This window comes from Anoplolepis gracilipes, chromosome 9, assembly GCF_047496725.1.
Source record: "Anoplolepis gracilipes chromosome 9, ASM4749672v1, whole genome shotgun sequence".
In the NCBI taxonomy this organism is placed as follows: domain Eukaryota; kingdom Metazoa; phylum Arthropoda; class Insecta; order Hymenoptera; family Formicidae; genus Anoplolepis; species Anoplolepis gracilipes.
The window spans coordinates 4,053,567-4,071,234 of record NC_132978.1 but is presented as its reverse complement, the minus strand read 5'-3'; the positions used below and the strand labels follow the sequence as shown (position 1 = coordinate 4,071,234).

At 30.9% G+C, this 17,668-nt stretch overlaps 1 protein-coding gene across 5 annotated transcripts in view; it reads left to right on the top strand.

Annotated features, from left to right (window-relative positions):
- Positions 1 to 371: 371 nt before the first annotated feature.
- Positions 372 to 17,668, top strand: part of LOC140669196 (glutamate receptor ionotropic, kainate 2) — a 140,568-nt gene continuing 123,271 nt past the window's right edge. For 3 of the 5 annotated variants that reach the window (XM_072898798.1, XM_072898802.1, XM_072898801.1), the window contains exons 1-2: positions 372 to 660; positions 9,818 to 10,022. In XM_072898798.1, coding sequence (XP_072754899.1) covers positions 9,929 to 10,022 — 94 coding nt within the window. In that variant the 5' untranslated portion in view covers positions 372 to 660; positions 9,818 to 9,928. The remainder of the gene's footprint in view (positions 661 to 9,817; positions 10,023 to 17,668) is intronic. The other 2 variants (XM_072898800.1, XM_072898797.1) reach the window with 1 other exon arrangement.

Below are 17,668 nucleotides of genomic sequence, written 5' to 3'. Positions count from 1 at the left end.
AAGCGACACCATATTATGCGATACCCCATATTATCATAACATATTTAATTTGAAAAATAAGATTAAATAAAAAATACATATGTATATGTGTGTGTGTGTGTGTGTGTATATATATAAAAAGAGAAGAAGAATATATATATATAAAGCATATATTAAAATTCAAAAGTAACAATATTTTAATACAAGAAAACAAATGATTGAAACGTACTTAAAACTCACTCGCTGCGAACAACGGCAGAATACGCGCTAGGCGTTCTCACTCACGTGCTTCCGAGCACGTGAGTGCGCGCAAGCGTAATCGAACGACGAGCACGTGCCCAGACGCGGCGAGCATCCGAGCTCGGGCGTCTTCGGCCATTGTCGCGAGTCGACGACCGACCGACCGAGAGAGGCAGTCGCGCGCCGGCCGCTGTCACGATAGGATGTGTATGTTTATGTTTCCGCGATAATTACGGTACGGTTATTACAGAGGTTATGTTTACGCGCAAGGACAAAGAACCAAGACGACGCACGTCTTTACGCACCGATATTCCTGAGAGCCGTTGCTCCCAAATGTCCATTTGCATCTCGATATGTTATCTCAACGACATTAAAAGAGTTTCGTGAGGTTTTCCCAACAGCCTAATTGTCCGATATTTCGAAAAAATTACGGTGAAAAACGTAAGTAAAACACCGCTCATAATTTTCTTAATCTAAATATTATATATAATATATAAAATCTTTTATAAAGAATGAGCGAGAGAGAGAGAGAGAGAGAGAGAGAGAGAGAGAGAGGGATCAGAAATATGAATTAATCAATATTTTAATATCTTGATCGGAGCGAATATAATTAGTTCTGCTTTTCACTTGAAGTTGTCTACAATTTTTTATTTATTTGAAATGTATTCACATCGAAAACTAACAGACAAATTTATTTTTATATAATGAAATTAGATCGAATCGTCCAATTTTATATTGAAATCATTTATATTGAAAAACTAGTCGATATATTCCAATATTAAAATATTCATTATTTTTTCTTTAATTTAGTCTGTTATTCTTTGTTAAAATAAGATATAATCAATCAGAAATCAATTTTACGAAACAATCCATTTTCTGTTATTTAAATTTTTAGAATGCAATTTATAAACAGTAGATATTTTGGAAATGTATGAATATAGATCAATTTTAACAATGATTATCTTCTTGAGAATGTAATATCGCGGAATTGAATTCACCGAATTTTCGTTCAAAAGAGTCGTTGCGCAAGAACAACTTTATTCTTTATCGTTCCTCCGTCTTTTTGTGACATTTTTCTGACTGATAAAAACAATATATGGCATTCATTTATTCGAATTTAGTGAGCAAGCTTCATGTCGCGATGCAGTTCTGTTCGGTTCGTTGGCAAAATCGATAATTGCCCGAACCGAAACGAATTGTTCTTCTAGTTTTAAAGTTTGCTGTGCGCCACGTGACTTGTCAACCGACCAAGTCTTTCAATAACTTTCTTTTCATTCTTTTTGTAGCTAACTTGTAGCTAGTATATATAGTAAACTGTTAATAAACTATTTTTTTTATATATTATAATGCTTTATATACATTAAGTAGTATTTTATATTTCAATTTATTATTTATTGATTTACTTTATATTACTACAATTGACTAATAGTTGTATCGAATAATTATTATTTTATACATTATAATTATTATTTTATACATATTACAATTTTAGGAAATATAATGATAAATTGAATGTTAATTATAATTGAATAAACAAGCGTGGACACGCATCACTTATATTTGTTTGCATCATATTGATACTGATTCTAACAAAGTATTGCAACTGTGTATATGAACAGTCGAGAAAAGAACAATTTCAATAATATAATTCTATGTCACATAGAAATATTACATTGTAATTGGAATATCGTTTATTTATGGAAATTTCTCTTATATACTTGACTATAAAAGCAATCGCGTATAATGCATTATTCTCTTTATAAGGGTTAATTGTTACATAATTATATACATGCAAAAGAAGATTGAAATTATAATATACCTAACTAAGTATAGATATAATTGATTATGATTAATTTAGAATAGCAAATGACTTGTACTAGATTAATCAACTTTTGATTGCTTTGATTAGATTTTTCGTCTATATATTAAATCATGCACGTTAAATTAATTTCGATAAATTATTCACTACAGATTTTTCAGTAAATTAGAGAACTTCGGAAAGTATTATATTTTAACGTCGTTATAGGAGTGATAATATGCGAACGAGACAAGGCAGTTTTTAATGAAATTTTGTGATTGAACGCAAAGTGTTATTTCATGTACATACATAATTTATATCGATGCTATCGCTTTGATATCGAACGAATAAATTTAATCACCGTTCTACCATTGATTGAGAAATTAGATAAAATTTGTAATTATTACCGATATAATTTTACACATCTTTTTCTCTGATCGTGCTTAACAATTTTCGTGCATGAATTGAATAATATATACGAAAACGAAATATATAAATATAATAAATAAATAATGCAAATAATTTGTTACAAGCATCAGTGCTTGTTATACATTATATACAGTATATATGTATATACAGTACATATATATATATATATATATATATATACATATAATGTATAATTAATTTATATACATTACATTATATAATAATATAAAATAAATTACTATTGCAAAGCTAAACGAGCGCTATTATTTTAAATTAAATAAATTTTTAATTATTTACTACACGATTCCTGCACCTGGTGACATGGCCTAATACCTTCCTGGTTATGCTTTTCTTCTCTTGTTTAGATATTTTTTGTTGTTCCTTCATGGCACTCACATTTATTTGCGAAAACAGTTAATTATAGTTACATATGTTCTAATTAACAGAATACAATCGCACGACACTCCCGACGCGTTAATTGCATGCGACATATACTATTATATTTTCGGAAGAATAATTTGAAAACTATATAATTCTGTTACTCAACATTATATAATTAATAACAACTTTAATAATTAACGCACAAATTTAAACATAATATATAAACGTAAAATAATATTCGCGTTTTTGCTCTAATATTGTATCATACAATACGATTCAAGTTAATTAAAGTACGTTAAATTATTCGGAAACATGCAATTGAAACTTGATACGCATGTTATATTTCTTATATATAAATCACGTGAAATAAAATTTATACAAATGATAAATATTACGGCTTTCCATTATTCTATATATTATTCTATATATTATTCTATATATTATTCTATATATTATCGTCGTGCTCTCAATTCAAAATAAATGTGAGCAAATTATATTTAAATCGAAAAGTGTTTAATTATATATTTTTAAAGTGAAAAGTTTAAATATAGGGATACCAGATTGATATATTCGAATCCAAGGATTAACTAAGCAATTATCATTAAATTTAAAATAAAATAATAATTTATGTAATGGTAATTTTCTATTGATGCATTTTATAAATGGAAATTAATCAATCGCGTGAATTAATAATATCTACTTGTACTAATTTTAAAAAACCATTGCACTTGCCATCTTCTAGTAATACTTATCACAATCGTATACAGAGAAATATTAAAATGACGACATATGTGGCGGTTCAGATTGCTACCTTCCTGCTCAACACTCACCGCGCGAATGACAAGGCCATGGATGAGTTTCATACATGTGTATAAAATATTGCATAAACAATAATATGCTACGTCAAAAATATATAACATTTATTATATGTTGTTTTATGATATGATATACCTTCCTTTGGAATGTGATATTGTTTTTACATGTATGAGACTTACCATGGTTTTGTTATCTTGTCATTTACCTGGTGAACAGCGGTGAATCTTGAAGAGGAAGGAAAGCAGTCGGAGCCACTACGTATATCGTAGTTTTTCAAAATCTTTCCATAAATACGATTACAAGTAATACTAGGAAATGCCAAGTGCGATTAAAGTATATTATTATTAATATTTCTTAAAATTAGTACAATTATCAATTATTCATTGTGTAATTAATAAATTGTACCACTTGTAAATATATCGATAGAAGATTTAATTTGTTGTTACTATAAAATATTTACCGTAAAATAATTTATAAGAAATATTCTATTCTTTCATATTAATTACTTTTATTAATTAATTAATAGTTGTAGTTATCCCTTTGCGTCATTTGATTTATTCGATTTGTGTGTTATTGTATTACGTTTTCAATCCGAAAATGACAAAGTCAATGAAGAGTATGAAATTCTGATAAATAGTGGTTATGAATAAAATGAGTATCGAGTCTTTCATAGCGAGAATTAATCAGTTATAAAAACTGATGATTATTATGGTTAATTGTAAATAATAAAATAATCTGGTTTTGAAATATAATGCGATAAATTAAAGTGATGAAGAATTATAAATTGTGATATTTTATTATATATTGTGATATTTTCGCGCGACAATTATTTCTTTAAATATGTGTTTGAACAGAGAGATTAAAATATATATATTTCAGGTTTTAAATTGTTTTCATTTAGATTTAAGTGCTAATTATTTATGTTTTACTTTTAGTAATATATGATTAAGAACGTATAGTAATGTATCAGTCGTAAAATCGAGTGAAACAATAAAATAATAAACTATCAGTACATCACACACATCAACACTGATACAACAATTGTTGATTAATAAAATTTGTTGAATCGCGTAAACCGCTAATTCCAAAAGTTATTAAAATAATCTCATATTTCGAAGAGTAATTTTACGGAGAGGCTCCCGTTACTACCATCTTGTACGAGGCTCGCAACGCAAATGACAAGGCCAAAGCCATGTCAACAACAGCGCTCTGTGCGCTGTGAATAGCGTAGGTCAAATCACTGGCGTGACCGACATTCAATTTAGTATCACGACGAAATATTTAACGTACTATAAAATATTATACATTTGTCCGGAATATTTTATTCTTTCAACATTATATTAATTTTTAAATACTGTACATTTCTTACAGATAATATATATTTTATATATAATATTATATATACGTAAGTAAATAAATATATAACTTAAAGTTTAAAATAATAAAATATCTCCGTAAGAACTGTACAATATTTAAAAATTAATGTAATGTTGAAAGAAATCAAAGATTCTGGATAAATCTATAATATTTTGTAGAGTGTTAAATATTTCGTCGTGATATGAAATTGATTGTCAGTCACGCGGTGATTTGATCTTCGCTTTTCATGACGTACCGAGCGCTGTTGTTGGCATGCTTTGACCTTGTCTTTGCGTTGCGAGTCTCGAGCAAGACGGTAGTAACGGGAGCCTCTCCGTAAAATTACTCTTTGAAATGTGAGATTATTTTAATAACTTTTGCAATTAGCGATTCACGCGATTCAACAAATTTGATTAATCAACAATTGCGTCAGCAACAACTCTGTATGTCGTGAAAAGCGAAAGTCAAATCACCGCGTGACCGACAATTAATTTGATATCACGACGAAATATTTAACACTCTACAAAATATTATACATTTATCCGGAATATTTTATTCTTTCAACATTATATTATTTTTTAAATACTGTACAGGTCTCACGGAGATATTTTTATTTTAAATTTTAAAAGTTATATATATATTTATTTACTTATATATAATATTATATATAAGTAAATAAATAAATGTATAACTTGAAATTCAAAATGCTGTATAGTATTCAAAAATATAATTTGCCGATTATTTACACAACAGACATAGATCAAATAAATCTGCGAAATAATATTATATATATTTTGATGTAAGATAAGAATTGTTTTAAAATGTAAACATATACTATTTATTACGATGCTATCTACTTAAACGAATTAAATAATTTTCATGGAGTCATCGATAGTCAATAATCATAATCGTTCAATTCTCAATCTAATAGAAAATTTGAATTTTGCCGACTCGCGAAACATCTCTCATTGATGTTTCGAATTTTCTTCTCGCATCCCTCTTGCGTTATCTTATTTCTAACTCCTAGAAAGGTATGCTTGAGCAAGCGTTCGGCTTTCCCGAACTCAAGTTATGCAAATAAAAACTAAAACAAGATATATCGATTTTAACATAACTTCCTTCATAATGATATTTATACTTTTTTGAAAGATAAATGAATTTTTTGAAAGATAAATGAATTTTCTGTCGCGTAGAATATTGTGCCATTTTCGAAATATTAATTAAAAAGTATGATGAGAAAATGTATATAGTTGGCGAACCATATTAGGAGGATTCTTAACATTTATTTGCGCAATAAATATTGATTGTTGTTAACTCCATTCCTCGTTAAGTAAATGGCGGCGATCTATGTATTTTTCACAGTGTTCGAACGAACGAGTGGATTAAAGTGGAGCGTGCTTCCGTACGCCAGCTTTGCACACTCGTCGTTCTCGATATGGACGATTAAATTTTATTGCATCGCACGCCGCAAAATGATCGCGCCGAAGTCTGCGGCATCGATATCTACAACGTCAAGCGTCGATAAATCGAAGATAGAGCGCGTGGGTAGGTTTCCTGGAAACGTGGAGGAACGAAGAAGAAAAGGGACAAAAGGGCGCGCTTTATCGAGTTTCTATCGTATCGCGGGCGAGATCATGTCACACTAAAACCCAGAAAACGGCATATGAACATCACATATGGCTAAGTGTAGAATATTCTTTCGCACTCTCTGCTTCTTTAATCGAATTGGAGTATTTTTTTCTTTTTTTTTTTTGCAAATATGCCGAGGAACATTTATTATAAAGACAGGACGATTTTCTAAGAATTGATAAAGCAGCAGCATCAGCTGACGTAATCATCTGGTCACGAATCTTCTATAAAATTCGCCCGCATGAGCGAGAAACCACATTCTGCTGACAGAATGCGAAGTAGTTTCAGAAAGAGATTTTCCACGAAAGAGCGTTGATGATGGATCGCCTATTACTTGGGGAGATCGGGGGAATCGGTCGATCTGAATACGTTTTAAAATAGTATGTATGAACAGGGGAAAAGTGTATGAAAAAAGGAAATATACATCCCTTTCTGCTTAGCAAGCATTTCTCCGTACAAGCTTTCGCCGTACAAGTTGCGTTATCACAGGTCGGGGGAAATGACCGTGTTAACGAGAATTCCGGAAGATTCACTAACGCGCGCGAGCCGCTTTCCTCCTATTTTCCTGCCGGAGAGTCAGTCGGCGCAACGCGATATTGCGAAGATGTTTTAGGACGATCGTAGATTACAAAAGATGGCGGGCGGCCAGCATCGATGGAAAGGGAGGTAGAAAAGGAAAAAAAAATATTTAAAGCACTCTTTTCTTTCTTTTATCGCGTTGTTATTCTGTTCCCGCCAACTCTTCGCTCCACTCGTCGCCTTCACCCTTCAGCTTCAGCCCTCTTTCACATTCGTGCGACGCTGCCTCTTCTTCCTTTTTTTTATACTATTAAGACGTTTCTATGGTCTCGACGAATTATCGTTGAATAAAGCGGTCCGATTAAGACAACCTGGACGCGACGTACAAATCGGAAGATTTTGATATAACAGCCCGCTCATTTTCCCTTCAAAGAAGCTCCCCGCGAGAGCCAATACAGAGGAGGACCGAATATATATCTTTTCTCTCCAGATGTTCGCGGCCTTTCATATCCGACGTACTAATTGCAAGATTACAAATTACCAGTATGTCGCGATCTCCCTCGGCGAAGAAGGTCAATTAATTTCCTCGGTGCTTTAATTACGATAACGTTAATCTCTTACTTTGGATTCCTTACATTTCTCACGCGCCTCCGCGTGGATCTTGACGCCAGAAGGAAAATCTTTTATAACTTCACTTTTTCTTTGACTCGTAGGTTCTTTTAATATATTATTCTTCTTTTAATAAAAAAGGAAAATCGTATAAATATAAAAAATAAATATAATAAACGTATAATATATAATATTATATATATATCAATGTATTTAAAAAATATATATATATAATAAATACATAATAAATATAAAAATTGAAGTAAGAAAAAAATTTGTTAAATAATAAAAATTAAAATCGTACAATTTTTACGATAAATATGTAGTATATGGTTTAAATTACTTACAGTTAAAAAATTGTACGAACTTTGTATTCACTGACTACTAGTTGAAAGGATTATATATCGCAATGTATAGCTGTATCTCTCAGGGGATTATCGCTCACTCTGGGATCGTTCTTTCTTTCACGACATTGTAAAGCGAACCGCGCCGCGAATAAGAGTCGCAATTACTCAGGTCGAAACTTCGCGCCGGAAAAGTGGAAGTAAGAAACGCGTCCCTCCTCTCGTAATAAAGTCGAGTGAAGAGAGGAATCGCGGTATGGGAATATATACATATATATATATATATATATATATATATAAACGCGAAATCTGCAAGGAAGAAGTCGCCAGCCAGTCTGTGCGATTCACCACGCAGCTACATCGCGAGTAGCGAACTGAACTCGGTGTGTCATTGTTTCTTTCTTGAAACTACCGCGACGAAGGAAGCCGCATGTGGGAAGTTTTGCAAACTGTTCCCCGTTTTGCGAAGAAATCGTGACATTGAATTAAAATCAAATAATGCCGGCAAGTTTCTGCCAACATTCTTACGTGCCATCAACGACAAAATGCCGCGGTTATTTTCGTAATTTTATTAATTTATAAGACAGCAAGAAACGCGGTGCAAGTACCTAGGAACCGAATGTAAAGTTTGCTTAATAATGCTCATGACTTCGTTTGCTATAAAAGAGAGAAAAAAAGTATGTAAATATTGATATAAATTGTAGGCTTACTTTAAAACTCTAAATCTAAAACGGTAGAAGTAATTAAATAACTATTGTTGTAACGTTAAAAATAAACGCATTTAATAATTTTCTTGTTATTTTATATTACAATTTAATTAACGTAATGTATCTTAGATGGTTTTGCTTTTCTACAATAGTACACGTCTAATTAAATATTGATAGAAAGATGCAAATGAAAATTAGACTGCGAAATATTTAAAATATATTTTTTATCTCGTACGTCTTTTCTCGGTTTTCCTCCATGGAATTTGGTGTGTTTTATATTTTATGTGCTGTGCTATACTAAATTTGCAGTACATATATAATTAACGTCTGCATATTAAATATCTGCTTATATTATTCGCATCGCTAAACGTAGCTAAAGTTACATCGTGAACTTTATATGTAGAGAAATGTGATATTTTAAAACTCTCTTTGAATGGAATATAAAATTTGCCGCGGGAAAAAATTCACATGCTTGCATGTCAACATGCAAATTTTCAACAAACATCGATGTAACAGAAGTAGATAATATCGATTATTGAATCGGATTTTAATTTTGTTTATACAAAAATAGCCTGCTCGCAAAGTCCGCGAAAAGCTTTGTTCTTTAGTAAATTGAAAAGTCTTATAGTAAATTGCAAAATCTCGTTTCTGGTAAGACATCAAAGCGGTTCTTACGAATCTTGCGTTTAATAGCAAAAGTCAAATATAACAAAATGAATGCATTCTACCTCTAATATATTTTAATGAAAACTTTTAATTAATATATTGGCTAAGAATTCATTTCAAACAGCAACAGACAAGAGAACGGCTTGTATAGTCTTATATTATTTTAATATGATTCGAATTTATTCTCTTAAGTTATTTGATAATAAAATGATAAGCGTTGAATTCTGATATTCAGCAAAATTAGTATTAATTTTAATTGCAATGAATTTTTAAGTAAATGCCCCAAAAGCAGGATTTTTTATCGATTGATAGATGTATATTTATATGTTTCTGTTTTTTTCTAGATAAATGCGTAAAAGCGTCGAGTTTTATCCGTCACAAACATAGTTCGTGCGGTAGTGTTTGTGTGAAGGGCCATCGAAAAAGGCCGCGGCGGTGGGCTTTCGAGATGAGCTATGAATCTGGGCTGCCTGGTAGCCACTGTCTTCGTCCTTCAGCTGCTCCAGCTGTCCTCGGTGCTCCACGCTCTACCCTCGGTCGTCAAAATTGGTAAGTTTATACCTCTATTTTATTTTATAGACTAGTTTCGTTGGAGATTGCTTTGCATATCCTCAACCATTCGACCGAAATGATGAAAACATTTTAAAAATTGACGTTTTTTTCATATTATATTATTTTTTTATATTATTATTTTATACATGTATTTATTATATGTTATTTACTGAAGCATATTTTTAAATTAAAACTTGACGATATTATAATTTTAAATAAATCAAAAATACATATTTGTATAAATACATAAAATGGTTTATTTTAGAGAAAGGAAAATACATTAAAATACTAAATTTTTTTATATATGATATCATGAATACGATTAAAGCCACGTGCAGAAAATATGCATTGATAAAGCTAAATTTAAATTCTATTGCTAAAATCAATCTAAATTTCAATTCTAATTTATATCCTATATTGTGATTTTTTGAAATAGCTATCTAAAACAAAAAAAGAAATATTTTGCCTATGTATGTTTTACTTTTACCGAATAATATTCGTCACGGTATTGCTGTGCGTTGCATCGATTTGACGTTACCAAAAACTGCGGGAGTATCATTTCCTACTTCTCGTAAATCTGAATCAGATATCGAGCGTGGAAAAGTTTGTCAAAAGTATGGGCCGTACGAGATACGCGCGGGTTGATATCCTTCCCTGACACTTTTCGAAGATTGTCCTTTCTCCCTTACAAGTTGCTTTCTCGAAAACTTTGGCGTACCTAAGAGCCGCTTCTCAAATCGAACTTTTCTGGAAGTTGCCCCTAGGCTACGCTCGTCTCTGCAATGTCTCCGACAATAATTATTGCACTCAAGGCACGTGTGGATCTTGAAATACTCTCTCAGCGATTTCATCTACTCTGTTTGTGTTCCTTTTTCTTTTCTGTTTTCAACCAATAAAAACATTCATTGTTGTTCCTTGTGAAAGGGGAAATTATATATATATATGTCACAAACTGTTAATTCAGATTTTTCACAAAAAGTTTACGTTTTTTATAAAATACCAACTTACAAAGATTCGACGCTTTATAAAAAAATCTAACCTTTTTTGTAAAAAAACTGTGTGATATATATGTACATATGTATATATATATATATAGACACACATATACATATTACAATCATACAGCAATGTCAGAATGTAACTATTTTATTAGATGATTTGGTTTAAATGATAAAATATATAAATTCTGATTTATTCTAGTCAATAAATATTCCGATGTCTTACTTGGCGAAATACATGAGCTGATTATATCGCTTATAATTATTACATTTGCATATTATTTATTATACATAATTTGAGACAAACATTACATTATTTCAGCCGAAATTTTAAAATCTCAATAAATTGGATGTTTAGATTGGAGATATTAAGTTTCAAAATTTATTTGAGCGAGTTGCCACATGTCGATTACGTATTTAATGATTAATAATAATTTAACGATATATTCACATTAATAGAGCAATATTGCGTTTAATCAAGCTTCATCAAAACGAAAATGAATAATTTAATATCTGCTTAAAATCTTATATTTATTAAAAGAATGAGAAGGTAATTAATTTCGAAAAAAATAAAAGCCGTTTTAGAGGTGTGTAACATATGATCAATATATTATTTCCTCTCTATATACAATGCAGAAATGCAGAGATTTTGTCATGAAATAATTGCCCAATTTCTGGGCACGATTCCCAAGGGAAAGGAACCATAGTAATGGATTCTCTGTATTTAATACGGTTGTTAATTAATCTGTGTGCGATACACGTTGTTAATTAATGTGTGCGATACAAGCGTTTGCAGCTAAATTTTCTCTTAAATATAGATGATTCGTGCAAATTATTAATTCTTCACTTCATTTTACTAACAGTATAGGCATGAAATTAAAGAACATTGTAATGTAAAGGTCACTGAATAAATTACATGACAATGACAATATATTACTGGTAGTGCCTTCTAGAAATAAATATTTAATATTATATTATATGATATTATAAATATATTCATAAGTATATTATTATAAATATATTAATTACAAAAAAATTGTTAAGTTATTCATTACACTTTTATACTGATTTCATTTTGTTTGTTAATCATACAATTGCTTTAGTCTTGTCATAGAAAATTTTTTTAAATCTTTTGTAAAAGATTCGCTGTTTTTGATAATCCAATTAGATGAGTATTAATATCCGTGTACAAGAAGACAACCGGAGAGATTTTGGTGATAATTCTCTCATTTCCGCGATAAATCGGATTCTCTTGGAGTATATAAGTCGAAGAACAACATCTATGTAGATAACATGTGTACGCAATCGCGGGTACGGTGGTGTAGCGCCCTGAAACGCGATATTTGTCTCACGTCGTAACCTCTTGTTCCGCCTTTTCATTGAAATTGGATTTCTCGTCTTGAATACCTCCGAGACGACCGCGAACACACGCGCCGTGTAACACATAAGACATTTAGACAGCGAAAACGCGAAAGCGGATACACCGATAAAGAGAACACTCGGATATAATTCGCTAAGTAACAGGGAAAGGGGGAAAAGAGGAGATAATTTACATCAGCCCTTTGAATTCTAATTCAAACTATCTTTCACAACGAGCTCTTCCGCCTTGCAACTGCATCCATCCGCTTTTTATTTTATGACAATAATATATCTCAACAAATGAAATTTTTGATTACAAAAATAATTAGATATACACGAGAGGATGTACCGCTGCTGGCTAAGCTTCCTCGCGAGTGTCACGACATTTGTTTCCGTGTTTGAGATGAAAAAAAGTGAAATTCGTTAGCAAATACAACGATATCTTATTCTTCATTTAATTTTTCAAGTGAAGTTTTCACAAACTTGTAATCTTTTAGAGAACTCCAATTAAAAAAATATTTAATTAGAAATATTAAAAATGAAATATACTTGCAACGAATAATTTTTTTTTTTATGTATTTACTGAAGTTTTATAAAAATTATAGTAAAAAATATTATATATAATAAAAAATATTAAGTTTTATTAATTGTGAGACACTCTATATGACAAAGATAAATAAATGTGAAATAACCTTACCGTATAAAACCTCTTTATATAATAAATGATGCAGACGGTGATTAATTGTCAATGGGGGAGTTTCCTAGATCACGATGTGCTGCCCTGTCTAATCAACGTCCGTTAATTTGATGGATAAATAAGGGAAAAAATCTTGTTGAAAGGCTTATCACGATAAATAGTTCCGTGACGGAAATTCTTTATTTTTCAACGTATCTGGTTAACAAAGAACACTACCGACGTCTAAATGATGCTCGAATAAATCGGTGTCCCTGATTAATTAACATCGCGCAAACTAAAGAGATTTTAATTTATCTACATATATATTGATAACACGACTGTATATTAAATATTGTTTAAAAAACGAAAAGATTATTTTTATATTTGCATATCTAGAAATTATTTTTGCTTTGTTAGTTTCGCATATACGTCACACAGTGCTGTCGGAAATTTTGCAAAAAAGAATTATGTAAAAGCGTCATTTGTGTTTATTAGTTCGACCTTTTTTATTTTTTACACGCACAATGGCCGCAAAACATTTACTTTACAAGTTTATGAGGAAAGTAACTGACGAAAAACTAACGCGCGTTCAAAAACATACTATTGTATGTCAGCGCAAATTTTATCTAAAATGTTACAAATTCGCCATTATTTTGAAGCGAGCAATGTCATAAGCGAAATTTGCGAATTCAAGAGAAAAATCGACGCTTGCATTCAACATATTTTCCATATCTATCGATAGATAGTGGCAGGAAAAGTTAACATTTTGAAGTTAAAAGTTACGTGCGATTTGTGGCACAAAAAAAAATTACTTATTCACGGCAATTCACGACAAAGTTGCGAGAAGAAACAAAAATGTGTTGCGAATCGCGCATCCCGTGAAAATCGATCGGTACACCACAGCAGCGGCGCGAAATACGAAGAAAAAGGGCCATACGGAAATGCAGGGAATTCACTGGTTAATCGTCCGTATTCATCCATTCAATAAATCTTTCAGGCGAATTTAGCTACCTTTTATAAAAGGAAACGAATCGAGAAGGGAGAAGAGAAACTCGACGCCGTTCGTGCATGCTCACCATTCATCTGCGATACGAGTTTTATCCATGAGAGATTGTAACATGAAAAAAAGCTTGTGCTTTTACTTTACAAAGCAATTCGTAATGTATTGATGACTCTGTCACTTAATAATCGGCGATTTTTGGTGTGGTTTTTTAAATAACATACTTTTTAAAAAGAATTAATTTTGTTTTACGTAATCAATTTATTAAAATGTTTCAGTGTTGCTTTTATTCCCTCGACTCGTCGATCGAATAAAGTATGATGAAATATAAAGTGCGATAAAAATATCTCATAACCGTAAAAACGAAAAGGCAAACATGGCATATTCATTTCTCATAGCGTATCTCCTGCATTTTGTACGATACGTTGCATACAACGCATCGAGTTCATCCATTACGTATTGCGTATTCGCGATATCTTTGAAGCATTTCCGCAACAATGTCGCACCAAAGATGTTTTAGAATATCATGTTCGTCACGCGAAGGGAACGATGTCTCGGAAAATCCGACTTTTCCCGCGGGCTTCCTACTTCCTTCCCCTGTCAACAGCGAATGACGAAAGAAAAGAGTGAATAAATGGAACCGAGTAACTTTCACAACAAAGGGAACTCTTGACGGTTCTTTATTTCTCTCTTCTTGCTTCTTCTCATCGTAAATCTTGAAACTCTCGACATTCTTTGTTCTTTATACTTGCGAACAGCTTGCCGATTTAATAATTTCGTCACTTGCTCAATCATTTTATTTTGCATAAAGATTCCGCCTGCCACGTTTATCTCTCGTTTTACCATTAGCAATGTAATGAGAAAACCTGCGAAGAGAAACTCTATCGTTAATGCTACATAAATTGCATTGGCCAACTTCATTTGCGACTTGAATGAACACGCTATTCACCCTTTAGGTAATTGCGAGATTAAAGCTTTAAACCTTTCTAAGACATCGATTCCCTATTTAACGCTTATAACATAGCGATGGAATTAGCGTTGAATCTTTACGTTTTTCAGCGCATTAATATGTATTCAAAATTGCCAGAAAATATATATATAAATCGGAATAACGTAATATAATCTTTTGGGAATTGGATGTTAAAAAGTTATTTGTATAGGGCGAGTCAAAAAGAAGCTTGATAATTTTCAAAATGAAATGAATAAATGAAATCTAATTTAAATATTTATTTCCAGCCACGTAACAATAAGGTATAGAATGCCATTTGAGTATATTTTACTTTATCTTATTCATTTATAATCAAATGGTTTAAATTCCATACCCTATTGTTATATGGCTGGAAATAAATATTTAAATTATATTTCATTCATTTTATCTTGAAAATCGTCAAGTTCCTCTGGCTCACCGTATATATATTTAAAATAATATAATTTTTTACAATACAAGAAACTTATCATGATAAAAGATACAAGCTACATTATTGATGTATTAAAACGGCTGTAAATTGCGTACGTGAGTGAACGATGCTGTGCGAATTTATGAGCACTTTATTCTCGACGCAACTTAAACGTCTTGTCTATTCCTGAACATTCGTTGCCCTATTTCTGATTGCATCGCTACACACGAGCGTTCGTGTCTGTGAAAAGTGAGGTCGGCTACCCCGACTGATTCTCTACACGCTGTAGGAGATCAGACTACTGTGGTAACGCAATAAGAGACCTAGAAGAGCGGAGGGCATGTATATATCGAGAAAGAAAGAGAACGAGAGAGAGAGAGAGAGAGAAAGAGAGAGAACAAATAGACAAAAAGAAGAGAAAAGCAAGGGAGCGAACGAAGGGTAGATACGACTTCGTGGCGCCGTGCGGGTATCAGTATCTCAAGAGTTTTCCCCTTCCTAGATATTATAGGTTTTATCCAGCACTCTATAGAGTAATACTAGCGCGATACTTTCACTGCGACTCTGTAAGGTACTAGCTACTCATTCAGTTGCATATTTCATCAGGGTTAAGAAAGTTAGCCGTCCAATTAACGGTCGCTGGAAAATTCAAGTATGCCAGAAAATCTTTAATATTCGTCCGCTAAATTCAGTTAGCGGTTTGCTTTATTAGAATAACTAGTGCGGAAAGTGTGTTAATCTCTCGTATTCTGCTATCGCGAGTTAAAAACGATTTAAATAATGTGTACCAATGTATGAAAATTATTCTAAAGACCTTTTCTCTCTGTTAAAATTCTTTTTTTAACAGTAAAAATATTTTCATTGAAATTGGATTTTAATTGAACATTAGAATATTCTGGAAATTTTTATTTTTTAATCATTTGTGTGTGTGTGTGTGTGTGTTAAATATTACAAAGACTATATATATGTATGTCACAATGAAATTAAATTATATATTTTCAACTTTACTCTTTTTCTCTTGTTCTTTCTTGTTTTATATTGTTTATATTCCGACTTTCCTGACAGTTTAACCAGGCATTTATATATCACTGGAGAGTTCTTTCGACAGCAATATCATTCCTATACAATATGCACGATATTATAATTTTTACATGTAATTTCATATATTTTTTCTTTTTCTTTTATATAGTATAAAAGAATACGTTATTTTTACAATCTATTTTTATATTTATATAAAAATATATTGTATATTGTGTATATTAAAACAGAGAGAATTCATAAAAGAATTAATAGTTTTCGAGATATATTATTGTTATGCTTTCTGATTGATTTTAATAAAATTTGATATTTATTTTTGTACTGTCACTTATTTACAAGCATTTGTGCAAAAAATATGACACTCTTTCAAAAGGTAATATGTTAACTTTAATATTGAACTAACAATAAGAATACAGAACACAAGGAACAAGAAAATTAAATAGAAAAATCAGTCGTTTGAAAAATAAGTCCACAGAGTACTTCAGCAATCACAAGATTTTACAAAATATTAGCTCTTTATATAAGTTGTCTTTGTTAATAAATAATTTCATAACTTGCTAAGAGATGATCTCTCGAAGATGGATACAGTAAATATTAAGTTTGACTTGCTACTTCAATACGAAAATGAAATATAAAAAGGTGCGCAACATTGTCCTCTCTTTTCAAGATTCTCGCCTTGACAATAATAATGCAGAGATTTATTTATATCCTTCAATTGATTGTTATGTATGACTTATTTTTCAAACAGTTAGGATTATTTTATTAATTTGTTCGTTGTGTTCTGTATTCTTATTGTTGATAAAATGATATTTGTATAAAGTGCGCCATATTTCGTAAGCGGGGTTAGTAAATGAAATGTATTGATATTAAGAGAAGTGTATTAATTTAATATTAAATCTATTAAATTGTTAAACTATATATTATCGATTGGTCGATGATGTTGAATAACTTTATTAAGTTTTGCATGCGATGATAGATGCAAAGATGACATTATAATGAAAATTATTTGTAATAAATAAATAAATTTGTCATAAATAAATATTTTACAAGTTTATTAAAAATTATTTATATATTGTAATTATAATAGTTATTTATATATTATAATTATAATTATAATTATTATAGTAAAATAGTAATTTATATTTGCTTAAATATACGCATTTTTATCATTTTTA